The sequence below is a fragment of the Zosterops lateralis genome (assembly GCF_965231275.1).
Source record: "Zosterops lateralis genome assembly, chromosome: 9".
Taxonomy (NCBI): Eukaryota; Metazoa; Chordata; class Aves; order Passeriformes; family Zosteropidae; genus Zosterops; species Zosterops lateralis.
The window spans coordinates 31,024,690-31,039,327 of record NC_139769.1 but is presented as its reverse complement, the minus strand read 5'-3'; the positions used below and the strand labels follow the sequence as shown (position 1 = coordinate 31,039,327).

The 14,638-nt window shown below is 42.6% G+C and overlaps 1 protein-coding gene across 4 annotated transcripts in view; it reads left to right on the top strand.

Annotated features, from left to right (window-relative positions):
- Positions 1-14,638, top strand: part of ATF6 (activating transcription factor 6) — a gene marked incomplete at its 5' end in the record, with an annotated part of 73,128 nt that overhangs the window by 52,095 nt on the left and 6,395 nt on the right. For all 4 annotated transcript variants that reach the window (XM_083867566.1, XM_083867567.1, XM_083867565.1 and 1 more), the window contains one exon: positions 3,105-3,189. In XM_083867566.1, coding sequence (XP_083723692.1) covers positions 3,105-3,189 — 85 coding nt within the window. The remainder of the gene's footprint in view (positions 1-3,104; positions 3,190-14,638) is intronic.

Here is a 14,638-nt window from a genome sequence, read left to right as displayed (position 1 = left end):
AGAGATGCTGTGGCTGATGGGATATGCATTGCAAAAGCCAAAACAAGCAATATTGCCAGTTCTGTTAATTTAAAAGTCAAGAGTACAGCTTAGAAGTGATGATAGTTTAAGAAACAAAATGAAATCAAACAGACCCATGGCTAGCATTTTTTTTTCTTTGTTTAATGAAACCTCATGGTATGCAGTGATGATGTTTTGCTTATGTCCTTGAAACTATGAGTGTTAAAACCAATTTTTTAATGAAAAAATGATAATGAAAGCTAAAATGCATATTTTCATGCATCTAGGTAGGAGGGACTTTGAGTACCAGACCACATGTCCTGAGACTGATGCCGGAACTGCACGAACAGCAGGACTTTTGGAATATTCTAGTACAGTGGAAAAGGATTTCCATTGCCGTTTGGCTTTAGGGTTAGAGATACATAAGGCTCTAAAGCTTTATTCCTGCTAGAGCCCTGATAACACTGATCTGATATGCATGAAACCTCAGAATCCTTATTGCAGTTCCATGTGTTGTTGAGACTTACTAAATTAAGGTAATGTGTTTGTGGCTGGATTTTTAGTATCTGTGTCTATTTTTATCTGTCTGTCCATCTCATCTGGCTTTAGTATCACAGAACTGCAGAGATGATCAAAAGCAAAATGAGAATGCTGAAGCAAGGGTCTCATTTGAAATACTCTTTCCAGGCTGATATTTTTCCAGTCATTTTGCCAGCAGTCTCAGGTCTGCTTCTTCTATTTAAACTGTCGTCTAAGTGCAGCTCCTGCACCAAGCCAAAGCCATCTGTTGTTGGGTAATAGTTCTGATTTATTCTGCCTCTGGTTGACACTCATGCTCCTGAGCCAAATGCTGACTTGCAATTTTGCTTTTATTCATTTTCAGTTTTATACCATGTGTTAATATCACAAACAGTATCTTAATTTAGGTGGATTTTTTTTTGTCTACAGTTTAAAATTAGGGATGAGTGATAGTGTCCCAGCCCCCTCTGGGACACAATTCAGCATCCTTCAGAACGGCACAGGACATTTTAGAAACACATTCAAGCAGTGCTTCTAAATGTCTAAATGTCTTCCAGATCACTAATCTGTACACTCATTTCTGTGGCATAGAATTAATTATGTATTGCTTTCAAATAAAAGGTTTGGACTACTTGAAGACTTTTGGGCTTGAGAATCTTGTGGGTGGCTAACTGTGTTTAAAGTACCTGATATTCTACAGCACACCCTTTGACTTCAGTGAAGAATGAGGGTAGTTAGGTAACTTTCCAAGTTTGCACTAATGGCCACAATGCATATGAAATATAAAGTTGATTAGAGAGATGGATAAATTTCACCAATTCCAGATTTATAAAATGTCTCTTTGTAGATGGGCAGCTTCCAGACAATGTATGTGTCTTATACACTAGCTCCTGGTGGTAGTCTGGGTTTAGAGCTCTTTGTTTGTCTGTTTTCTCCGGCGTTGGTGTTGGATCAATGTGAGGTTGTGCAGCAACTCCAAAGCACGTTTGAAAGCAACTGTAAAGTCCTTGTGGTAGCTCTTAATACAATTTATACATATAGTAAATAAAGGTGCCATTATAAGGCATCATAAATTAATGAACCAGTCTTTAGATAGGTTAGCAAAAAGCAATTGCTACTTGTAATGACTCAGGTGATCATCTGTGCCGTACTTGTGGTTTGGTAGGTAATGATGGACTCTCAGAAGCATTGAAAAAGAAAAAAACTAAACAGTATAAGCATTTTTTAAGCTCTGCGGAAAATAGTAATCAAATCATGGCAAGGGCATTGTTACAAAATGTAGTTTAGTGGACATTTTATCTTTGGCCATTTCCTTTGAGAACGTTGAGTTTCAAGAACAGTTTTATGTAAGGTTCATTGTTGTAGTGAATGTTGTCTTAATCTTAACACGATTCAAAAGCAAAATGGGAATTACATATGTGATCTGAGAATTATATCAGAGTGGTTTTGTAGTTTTGGTACCAAGATATTTTTTGCAGACATTTATTTAAGTAATGGTTTCTTCTCATGGTCAGTCATTTGGTGTTTTGCAGGGGAAAATTTTTGATAGGAAAAAAGAGAAAGAAAGTGATATTTCTGCATTGTATCTACAGATTATCTTGATATATTTAGCACCTAACTTTATGTGTAACTCAGTTCCCCAAATCTTACATATAAAACACTGTAGTGTTTGTATTTTAAAATGGCAAAATTACAGTTACCCTGACATTAATAAATTAATGTATCCCAAAGGAAGTCTAATTCAGTTTGCCAAAAAGATAACCTTGCCCAAAAGTATGGGAAAGCATGAAAGGAGAGCATCAAAGTGGCTTAGTAATATGGGAGATGCCTAGACCAGAGCTTTCAAGTTCTGTTGATAAGGGACGAACCATATTTTTCCAGGCTGCAAGTTGAGCAGCTTGAGTTCAGCAACAGCAGCAAAAGAACCCTGAAGAAAGGCTGTGTTTCTCCTTGCAGGCCAGGTCTGTATCCAGAGCATTTCCTGCAGATGCAGCTTCCATTGTCGGAGCCAGGGAAGTCGGTTTGAGCACTGCTGTCTTACAGCAGTGCCTGGGAGAGATCAGATACTAAAGCACTGCTTTGCCATCCAACTTCCCTGGAAGGTGTTGTCAGCAAAGCTCGTGTTTCACACTCCATCCCAGCTCTGAGCAGTGCAGTCCTGCTGCATGAGGCATGTCGTGTAGAGCTTCACAGAGACAGAAAGATGGCTTACATAGAAAGTGTGCTGTGCAAGTAAAAGCTTTGATTCAACAAGGTCCTTAACCACATGTTTAAATATCATTGAAGTCAATTTAAATAACTTTCATCATATACCTGAGCACTCTGTTGAATGAGGGCTTAATAGTAGTTTCCTTCTCTTTCCTCATGATCAAGGCTTTTCATATTCTGCATGCAAAAGGGATTTCTTCTTGGTTACACAGCGTGAGCAATTGCTGTGACTTTTGGAAGGCTCTCCCAACAAAACGAATATTCTGAGCTGTTGTGAACAGTTCAGTGTGGAATGCCAGTAAGAGAGAGTGGGAAGGCATTTTCTCAGCTCTCTACTTTGAGAGTAGATTTAACACATCTTTTCTGCTGTTTTCCAGGACCACCTATTACTGCCAGCCACCACACATAACAAGACCAGGAGACCAAAGATGTCTATAGTGCTGCCAGCTGTGAACATCAATGGTAAGTGCAAAAGAAGAAAGGAAATGATAAGAGGACAGTTTCAAAGAGATGTGCCTGACTCATACATGAAAAGCATACTTAGGCCAAATGTCTGTCATTACAGCTTTGCAAAAGAAGTCAAACATGATCATTGCTGTGGTTTAGTTGTCAGGGTCCCCTTTGGAGCTGGTGTACTGGCAAATCCCCCATGCTTGGTCATCCAGACTGTGAGGAGAGATGGGGACTTGGCCAGCAGTTGTGCATCCTGGCTCTTTTAAGGGCAGGGAGGGTGTCGTCCATTCCTGGTGATTTGTACCCAGCTGATTAAGGGTTACATGAATGGGATTTAACTTCTCTGACTTGGTGGCTCACAGAGCCTGTGGAGACTGTCCTCATCTCCTCGTTTGGGTTCCTCCTACGCCCGCTTAGCGGGGCAAATTCCTTGGCCTTGCTGGCTTGGTAGGATGCTGACTGCCTTCCCTGGCCCTCCTCAGCTGTTTACCACACTGTTATACAACACTCAGTGTGAGTGGGACCTCTCAGCACAGCCTGGTCAGGATTAATAATCATCATGTTACCATGCTGTAGGACAGCAGAGAAAACAGCTTTGCACTGGGGCACAGGCTTATCAGTGCACAGAAATGTTCTGGGTCAGCATTTCAGTCCCACATGAGAGACAGGACATGACCTGCACAAATATATCATGAATTCAGATGCTGGGGACACAGGGTCACTGCCACACTCATCAAATGCATTGAAAACCCTGGAGCAGCATAAACTTTACTTTCTGAACAACTGTGCACATAATGCTTTTTTAAAACATCTGTATTTTACAGTACATGTGAATCATAAACCTAAACGTTGTTGTTAAATCCCAGCATGCCGAAAACATTATCTGCTGATGCGAATTTCCATAAACTAAGAAAAAAAAGAAGCAATTCAGGCTTTTTGATAGTTGCACTTTCCCATGCAGTACAGCTGAGTGTGATAATCTGTACAGCTGTCCTAGGGGGAATTTTTTATTAGATGTATCAGAATTATTTTTGGCATTTATCTGCCTGAAACTCCCTTTTTATATCTGTTACAAAAATCCTTTTCTGGCTGACCTGAATTATCACACGCAAGTAGGCACTTTATCACTGAAGTGCAAACACTATTTCTGAATTAAAAATTATTTCTTCTTAACGTTTTACTGAGTCCTGTTTTTACTTGAAATAACTTTTCATTTGTTGGAGTAAATAAAATTTGGAAAATATGCATCAGAATCCAGTGACACGTTTTATCCATAAATAATGAAACATTGTGAAATTATATTTCCATCAGTTCTTTGGGATTTTTCTTTGGAACATCAGCATAATCCAGAAAATAAATAAAAAAATGTCCAGGGATTTGAGCAGAGATGTTGAAACAGATCAGATACAAGAATAGCATTAAGTAAAAAACGGCATCAAACACGGATTCCTCTGTGACACCCAGCCAAGTGTTAGGAAAAAAGTTACAAGATGCAGAAGAGCCAGTAGGTAACTTGGCTTGATTTTAAATTTGACTATTGAAAACCTGTAGGAAATTATTCCCTAAAATGTCCTGCCTGGAGAAGAAGCCATTTCTGTCCTTTGAGAACGTTGCTTCTCCACCCTATTCCGCTTCTATGGGGACTGGAGACGATCTGCACAAGCATCTGAGAGTTAGCTGACAACAAACCTTTCCACCCAGCTGTTTGCTGTTCTTTTAAGCCCACCTTAATTCTTTGTGCACCTGCAGAGAGTTGGCTGCTGGAAAAGGACGGATCTCCTTTGGAGAAATTGGCAAAACTTCCAGTGAAAGAGTTTATCCTCTCTTTCCTTGTGCCTCAGCCAGATCTCTGTGCAAGAAGGGAAACCTTTTCTACTGCCACTTCCTTGCCCTTCCTTTTTACTGCCACATACCTGGCAGAGGAGGAGGCAGGAATGCAAGGGAAGGAATCTTTGTTTTGAAGCTTTTTCAGAACTTCATCATTTGCTTCTGTGAGGTCTTTTTCTGGGTACTAAAGTTTACCCATAACACTGTTTCCAAAGATTAAATACTTGACAGGGCAGTTGAGAACCAGCCCTTTGAACTACTTGGACAGTCTTTTCCCAGCAGGACAGTCACCCTTTTCTGGTCACACTTTGATTGTTTTGGTGCCTTCTGAGGTCCACTAGAGACTGCCTTGAGCTGGGTTGAGCCATTCCCACTGGCTGCAGGGACAGAGAACAGGTATGGACAATGAGTACAGAGTAGAACAAGTTGTCCACTGCTGTCCTACATGGCTCTGCATGGTGGTTCCTGACATGGCTCTGCAAGACTGATCTGGCAGTTTTCACCAGTGTACAAAGCAGAGTCAAGATTACAGCCTGAAGGGTTTTTTCTGGGAGGAAAGTGGCAGTCCTTGTGCTGTGAGGTAATGACAGATGCCAACAGACGATCTTGCACATGCACATGTATGCAGTCAATAAAGGTGGAAGTTTAAAAGAAGATCTTGTACAAGCCAATAGCAGTATGTTATTCATTTTCCAGGTAAAAATTCACTTTCAAGTATTCACTTGCTCTATGCTGGAAAAGAGTAAAAACAGCCATTGGCTTGTAACATTGTGTTGTGTGCTCCTTCTCAGGGTCAGTCTGAATCACCCATGCCCCTCAGAGAGCACTAGGATAGAAATAGATCCTCACTGTGCAGATGCACAGAAACATATTTGCCTATTTAAATATGTTAACATATGTTAAATATGTTTAAGTTTAATTTTTTCAAGTATAGGAACTTGTTGTACATTGGTGCATGTTAATCCTCCACCTCTTACTCCCTTTTCCTTCTTCCCGCCTGGTCATAGCCCCTTTTCCAAGCTTGCTGGGCCATCCCCCCATTCACAGTCAATGCTTGCTGGCAGCTCTTTCTTTTCTGCCTCCTCAAATGCTCTGGCTGCCCTTTGTCCTTGTGCCATGTCCATGCTGGCTGCTGTCCTGTGGTATGGAAGCCAGCCATGCCCAATTCTGACCTGCCTCTGCCCCGTGTCATAGCCCCAGCATTTGTGAACACATGCAATACTCACAGAAAAGCTGCCAGATGGTACCTAAGGACCTCAGCAAGCCTGGAAGAAAAGAAAAGCAGAACTGGGGAGTCCTAGTCCCACTCTGCATGATTTTGGAGACACCGCTGGTGTGCCTTCCTGAGAAGTTACTCCAAGGAAAAATATCTTGCAGTTTCTCATGGGAATGAAAATGAACTGCAATCTACAATTGAACTTGTTTTCAAGCAAGTCATGTTTGTTATGCTGGATTGCAGCTATTATTTTAGAAATCTAACTATGCACTGGAGACCAGTTAAGTCTCCAATAGGTTTCATTCCTAAATTTGCTTTTATTGTAATTCAGAATGTTGTTGGCTCATTACACCAATTCCAAATTGACTTATAGGTGGTGCCTCTCTTGAAGTTTAAATGAAACCATCTGCTATTAGGCCTCTATTTATTTTAACTGCAGTGGGTTACAACATGGATCTTTGAATCCAAGTAACCTATAGAGAACAGCATAGCTGAGCCACTCTCTCCACCCTGAGCACAAGCCTTCTGTGTCTGCAGCATGCCTGAAGCTCTGCAGCCTAGCACAGCCCAGCAGGACTGCTCTGTGCAGCACACAGGAGTGAGGACAGGCAGTGCCGGAGAGCCACTTCAGTGTTTGTCCCAAGAAGCCCCTTTCAGGAATGCAGTTCTCCCTGGGATTAGGTGAGAGACTCTTAACAGCTTGCATTTGCTCTTGATAGGAGCAGCTCTAAGTGTCTGTGCAGGTGTGCACTCACCAGCAGTACTGGTGGCCTTAATAGCAGCACAAAGACCAAAAAGGCCTTTTTTCTTCTTAGGATCCCTGTGCAAACACTTCTCTATATGGGAAAGTCCTTCCATCATTCACTCTCTTTAAGCTAAGGGTTGGTATCTGTGCTCTAGGCCAAAACAAAAGTGAGGAACCTGATGAGAAAGCTCCTGATGAAATCTAAGGCTCATTTTCTTGGAATCAGCAGCTGTGACAGAGTTTTGAATTTTTTACAAATATTCTGGATAGGTCCTTAATCTGATGTAGCCCAATGAAGCTTGTCTTCAGTCTGCCATTGAGGTAGCCTGACCCTTGATAACCTCTGTGTTTCTTGGTTCTTAAGGAGCCCTCTTCTCCTGAGGGTTGCTTTTTGTCATGAAATCCAACAGCAAAATAATCTCCCAAAGGCAGAAATGGAATGGAATGACAACTTCAGCAGAGTCCATGTGCTCTGTTGTGTTGGCCAGCTTCTGATTCGTGACCAGTTCCATTAGCTTTCCTTCTTGCCATCTGTCATCATACTGATGTAACAGACTTCAAAAGTGCTCTGAAATAATGCACATTCTAATTAAAAGGTGGAAAACAAATAAGTAGTAAGGACTTTTGATCAAAACTGGAGTGGTTTCTGCCATCAAGCAGCATGATTATTTGCATGCAGCTACAAAGAATCTCCTTTCATCTGACAGCCATGTGCAAGCAAGTCACAGATGTCCCTGGCTAGTAACAAACTGTCTGTGAAAAATCTGTTAGGCAAACAGAACCCACACGGGCTGAGGAGGAAAATAAAAACAAAAGCTCTTTGGGAAGTGACAATGGTCTGTAAGTTCCCATGTCTTAGGGTTGAATAAATAAAGTCTTCAACTTCTTCTGCCTTTCAGGGTCAAGCAAACAAAAGATGCTGTTTCCTTTTTTTCCGAGCAAGAAACAGATTTTTCAGTCAATCATTGAGGAAGATCTAAAACAGTACATATCTGACTGAATAGCAACTCCCTTCCCAGAAGGTTATGGCTTGACATTTTGGGAAGCCTCTCTCTTGCTTTGGATAGCTCCAGAACAGTTTCCAGGAGTGTGATGGTCCCTGCTATCCATAGCTGTTATCCTTCATTGTTCTCCCTGTGCCTAAAAGCCAGGTCGTGGTGCCTATGGCTCCCTCTCACAGCTGTTGTTCTTGGCACCAGGCTGGGAAGCTCATGCCACTCTACCAGGTATAGAGGACATATCTCTTTGCTGCACAAGCATGAGCAATAGAGATACTTCTTTCAGTTTTATCTGCATTTAGCAGAAAGTGCTGAGAACTTAGCACAGCCTAACAAGCTGTAGTGCGTGACTAGAAAGCTCTGGAAGTTGTGTATGTGGGATTAGAGCCTGGATGTGAGATGAAGGACAGGTGACTTCTAAGGTTTTTTGGGAAAGTCAAGTCCGTCAAGTTCTCTAAACAGGGAAATACACCTGAGAATGTCTCTAGTGCTGTCATTCCAGTCATTTTGGAACTACCATTCTTTTGCTTCTTGAGCTGCCAGTTGAGGCATAAAAGTTGTTTGGTGAAGTCTGAGTAGGGAAGAATCAGAGCTGTGATTAGATCTCACTGCAACAGCTGATTCCTGAGCCTAGGCTGGAACAGAGGGGGAGCCTGCAGTGTCCTCTGTGCAGCCATGGACAAACAGCTTTTACTGTGGTTCTCCTGTAATTAAGAGCATTTGCCAATGTCAGAGATGTACTTCTGCTCCTATGCTCTCGTAAAGCTGTGCTGCAGAGGTCAGGATCGAAATGATGGCAGAACATTTTTTAACAACAGATTTTAGTCATAGGATGCTGCTATTCACATTTCTGTTCTCAAAGTCACGTAGAAGTGCAGTTTGTCAAAACAAAATATTCCCTCAAACTTTGCTGCATCTCTTTGAATCAAAATTGATCATTGCCTAGATAAAATCTTAAATAGACGTTCTCAACAGCTTTTGTTACCTTTGAAAGACTTTGCTCTCCCCAGCCATGTTTGTTAATATGTTGTCTTTGACAAAAAGAAGGGGATGATTAAATTATTCAAAAAAGTATGAAAGAAGTAATTCAAGAATCTGTGCACAAAAGTAATGGAATCTGTGTCACTTGAGTTCATGTTTATTTATTTAGACAGGAAACGGTCAAGAAATGAAATCATGGAGGCTTATTCCCTAATGACTTTTCATAATGAGCTGTTTACCTAAATTGCTAAATGAGTAATCTATTTTTATGCATTTGAAATGACAGGAAGGTTATTTCAGAATATCTTCAGTGCCTTTTGCCCCTTAATTAATACAGAAAAGAGTAAGTATCTCATGGGTTTTGCTAGAGCAGGCCAATCCCCAGTGTGCCTGGTGCTCTCTGTACAGACAGGGTAGCTGCTGCAGGTGGCATTTTGCTGGGAACGTGCTGTTCGCCAAGGGGGCAAGAATTAGTTATAAATTAATTGGACTTCATACTTAGTATTTCCAATGCCAATGTTGAGTTATTAGAGCACATTGGTTTTTCCGTAGGAATGACACACTTCTGTAAAATTCACAAAATATAATTAAAATGAAGCCCATGCCGTAGGCTGGCAGCACGGATGCCAGTGTGGAGTTGCAGAGTTGGCTTGAACTGTGTATGTGTCTCCTGGATGTTTGTTAGCCGTGAATGCTGGTGCTGTTGTGGCCATGTGCTCTCCCGAGGTTGACAGAGAGCTGTGCTACAAAGCAAGGAGGTTACTTTCAGCCTCATCTGTGAGGTTCCTGTTGCCACATTGTGCTGTGCACAGCATGTTGTAGCTCTAGCCTCCAGCCCAGCCAATCTACCTTAATATATCTTCAAATGTTGTAAATTCAAGATTATATAATTACTCTTGATGTGAAATTATAGGTGCAAACAGTTTTATGTTTGTGATACATGGGCCAATTCTGGTAGGTCTTTATTTCTGCAGTGATCTGAAGCATAATTATCCGTAATGAGCTCACCCCATAAAAACATGAAAAGCTGCAACAGAGCTGGTAGAGGAGGTTCACATTTATGAGTTCTGTCTTGAGTACATCACTGAAGTAAACCTAGAGACTGATGAAAACACAGCAGTCTGAGAGGGCCTGTTTGAGTGTTTGGGTCAGTCTCTAAGGAGACTTCTGCCAGCAGGGCTGGGAGGCTTTTCCTTGCTCTTCAGATCCTGCCTGGGTCTGTCCTCCAGGCTGCAATTCCCTCGCCTCTTCATACAGCCCACCTCACCCCTAGTGCTTCCTGCTGTGCTTTCTGGAGAGCTTCTGGGCTTGGAAAGTATTTGAAAAACACATCCTGAGTTCCTGAATGACATTTTTGCTCATTCCCCACTTCATTAAGTAAATCATCTCCCTCCATCCTGCCTGAGCCTGTAGCAGCTCCAGAGGAAGAGGCTGTGTCATATCCCTGTCCAGCACAAACGCCTTCTGGGTGAATGTGGATGAAGAAATGACTGCCAGCCCCAGCTGCCCCTCTACGTGGGAAAGGAGACATCCCTGTTTTAGAGCAGGACTCGTACATTAAAGCTGTAGGTCTCCTGTTGCTGTAGCTGGGGGACAGAAATGTTTGCAAGGGCTGTCTCTATTAGCATGCAGCATTCAGACAGGCTCTGCAGTGCTTTCATAATTAACTGACACATGCATCGAATCACAGAAGCTCATGTGCAGGAGGATGCTCACCCCACACAGACAGGAGATGGTGCTAAAAATACTCTTCTACCAGCAAGAGCTGATTGCAGTATCTAAATAAATGAGGTAATTTTATGTATCCAAGTGAGACAGGTGGAAAATTCAGCTCACTCTTTGGATACCATCCAGACTATAAAGACATTTTAACTGTAAGGGAATACAGGCTCTCACTGGCCTTCAGTCTTAAATCAATGACACACTTTAACACCAGGATACAAGTGATTCTGGGTGATAGACAAGGTCCATGTCAATGAAAACGTGATGCTGTCTCTTGAAAATAAAAATTAAGTCCACTAGTTATCAGTAATTGCCTGCAAACTGAAATGCCACAGTTCATAGGTAAGGGCTAAATAAAATAGGAAGACATTAAAGGAAGAGCTAGTGGGGTTAAAATGCTGGCAAATAAAGATTGTTTCAAGATTAAAAGCTCACTTTTAAAGCTCACAAAAAATCTTTACAAGAACAGTAAAAAATGCAGTGGGCTTAAGTAACACATTAAAGTCAATTCATAGAAGTAAGAAGATATCTTTTAAACAATGGACATTATAGCCAAATGAGGGGAAAAAAATAAAATAAAAAGGATAATTTCTGGCAGATTAAATGTCATAAGAAGTAAAGCCAGAAAAAGATACTGAGCAACAACATGCCTGAGGTATAAAAAAATAGTAAAAATATTTCTCAGAGGAAGCCTGCCAGGGAATCTCTAGTAGCTGTGGAGGACCAAGGTGTAAAGGAGCACCTTAAGTGGAAGTCAGCACTGCTGAAGGAAGGAGTAAAGTGTCCTTGTGTTGGTCTTAACCACTTACACTGAGGCTGTATAAATATCAGGAGAATGGGAGATGACAAATAAGGCAAACTTAAAAAATGGCTTCAACTGAAGTCTCAGTTTTGCAACAGTTGGCAGAATCTGTGAGAGATAAGTATATCCTGGCACATACAACAGATTGGGAAGAGAGCACAGCTCCTGCAGAGGAAAGCCGTACCTTAGTGTTCCATTGGAGGCCCCAGAGGGAGAGTAAGTGAGGATAAGGGTGGTCTCTTCAGCACAGTAGCATATACTGAGTGTTCAGAAACATTGGAAAAAGATGGTTCTTTGAGACTGCTGAGAGGAAGCAAGCTTCTGTGAGGCAAGAGGGAAGGCTCACTTATGGATTAGTGTATCTCTAAAAGATGGAAAGTCAGTCTCATTTTGCAGTGGAGGGGTTGTTACCAGTTGGTTCACACACAAGTCTGTGCTGGGGAGATGCCGTGGCTCCCAGTCCCTGCTGCACTCACAGGGAGCAGTGCCCTGGTCCTGGGACAAGCCCTCCAGCCCGAGTTCTCAAAAGAAGCTTTTACTGGAATGCCTTTCCAGGCTACTCTCCTGTGTGCACTTTTGTGTCTTGTAAATTGGGTAGGTCTGATTTGCAGGCAATGTGGGAAGCTTGTTTATCTTTTTAGTGCCTCCCAAATGGGCATGGGATGGTTCTGACTAAGAACATTGCTCTTCCTCTAGCCTCTTTCCTTCACTCCCAAGAGTTTTCTGTGCAGGAGAACTCCTTACCCTTGTCTTTGTTTTCTCTTTGGGTTTTTGCCTCTTGTCATTAGCATTGTCATAGCTGGTTAGATTTTAAATATGATCATCCTGCAGCAATGCTACCCTGCCAACAACACACATATGCACGGCCAGGGCTGTCAAAAATGTCTGTTTTTCCGAGAAATTCTCCATCTGGGGGACTTTTAAATGAAGTGCTTGCAAGGGTCAACAACAGTGAGTCTGATCTTCTCCTCCTGAGGTGACCACTGGCTCCCTCTCCAAAATGAGAGCAATCACACCAAGTGCACACTGGGCCATCTCCTCTCTAGCTCATGTTCTTTCTCTTAGAGGGAAGTGATGCAGCATGAAAGAAGATTGAAAGAGGAGGTGGGCAATCCAGTGAGAAATGGTCCCTGGGAAGAGCCAGCTTTCCTTCCCTCTCCCTGAGTCCTCCCAGTCTAGGGCAGGTACTGCAAAGCACCACCTGGCGCAGATTGGCCACTGACCGCATTGCTCACAGGTGCTGCTGACCTTTTCCAAAAACCACACAGTGCTGTAAGCTGAGTGCAGGTGATGCTCCTCACCCACAGCCAGTGCCAGTCTCTCTGGTGGCTCCATTATTTACTTCAGAGGCCACAGAGAGCTTATTTCCTCTGGTTTTCTTGCTTACCTTTCATGCCTGTGTATATCTGCCTTGGATAACCCCTGACACCACTGCACTGATGGATTAGGCATGGAGAGAGACCCTGTCTCTGCTGTCCGCTCTGCTATCAGCTCATGGCTTGTTAGGGTGACTTGATGGTGTGGATCCAGAGTTTCTGTACCTCTGGAGATGCCTGGCTCACAAACTGAGAGGTGGTAGGAGACCTAGAGACTGAAATGCCAGGATCTCACTTAGCTTGTGCCTGGGACTGAGGACAGCTGAGTTCACAGAGGTGAGACCACTGCAAATGCACTGTTTGGAAGTAGTCCTAAGTGGGAATTTGCTTTTTAAAAGGGAAGTTATTTGGGTCACACTATAACTTTCTCCCTTGCCTCAAACAATCCTGTCCAACAAGCCAATCTGTAAATGTTTTAGCAATCCTGCTGGGTGGTTGCAGCGAACATATTTTTAGTCTGTAACACTGCTTCATTTATATACTTATTTGGGAGTGTATAGCAACCCTTCAGATGGAAACATTGTCCAGATGTGCTGGGTAGGACAGTCAGGGCTTCTCAGCGGAGATGAGATGGAAGATTGCAGCAGTGACAATGTGGAGAAAGCCGCTGAGTTATGTGTGGGGACAGCTGCAGCCCTTCAGCAGGCCAGTGCCAGAGTGCAGCTGGTGCCTTCAACTCCTGAAGCTCGCACTTTCTGAGCCCTGCAACCCTAAACATAAGCTCTGAATTGGGCCAGGGCAGGTTACAATAAAAACTATTTGGGTAATTAGGTGCTAAAACATTCCTAAAGCTAAACTTTATCATTGTCAGCTTGGCGCAGCTTGCACAAAGCACCTCGATGCTGGAAGACATTAGCAGGTGAAAGCTACCCTGGTTTCTGCTGCTGTGAGGGATAGGCCTGCAGAAGGGGCTCAGAGTGCAGATTAATGCTGATACAGACTGAAAACTTTCTCTTTAGAAGGAATTGTGTAAAGTACAGAGTGTGAGTAGCTGTTAAGCAAAGATGGCTTTAATAGAGTTGGTGGGTTTGGATCACCTTACACAGGGATGATTCGCTGGCTCCTATTTTGACATCAGTTAAACTGCTTCCAGGGATAGCAAAGTCACCTTCTGCTCCCCTCTACAAGGAGAGGATGATTCTCTAGCCTTATTGACAAAGACACGTAGTTAAAGTAAGGATGAGGCAAGTGATTGCCCTCCCTGTACCATACCATGTAGTGGGTGGCTGATAACACCTTATATGTGTGTTCAGTGAGCACAGCAGATACAGAGCCAGGCCAGTTCTCACCATTTTAAAGTCACCTACTCATAAAACAGCCAGTGGGTGCAGGTGTTATCTGCTTCAAAGGCAGCTGGGGCCTTAGAAAAGAGTCTGAGGACTGAGGATTTTACTGAATGATAGAGTATTGGTCCCACAGAGTATTTCTTTTGGTAATCCGCTGTGATATTGAGCAAAGTAAAATTCATAGTTCTAGTGGAATAAGGCTCTATAAATGTACCTATGGCATGAGTGCACCTTCAGAAACCTTTCAAGCCCCTTTCCCATGGTGTTTGAAACAGTCCAACAAGCTCAGATGGCCTTTCAGGGGAGCTCTGTTTCAGTTTCTCTGCAGACGCCAGTTTTCACAATGAACATTTGCTGCAACAAAGCTTTGTGGCGAAGATATGAGTAGGAAAGGATAAATTATCAGAATTACATCTCCTTTAAGACAGATGTGTCCATAGGGCCAAACAGCCTGATGATATGTGTAAAGTTGAAGTCTGTATAGACAGTTGACATCACCATTCAA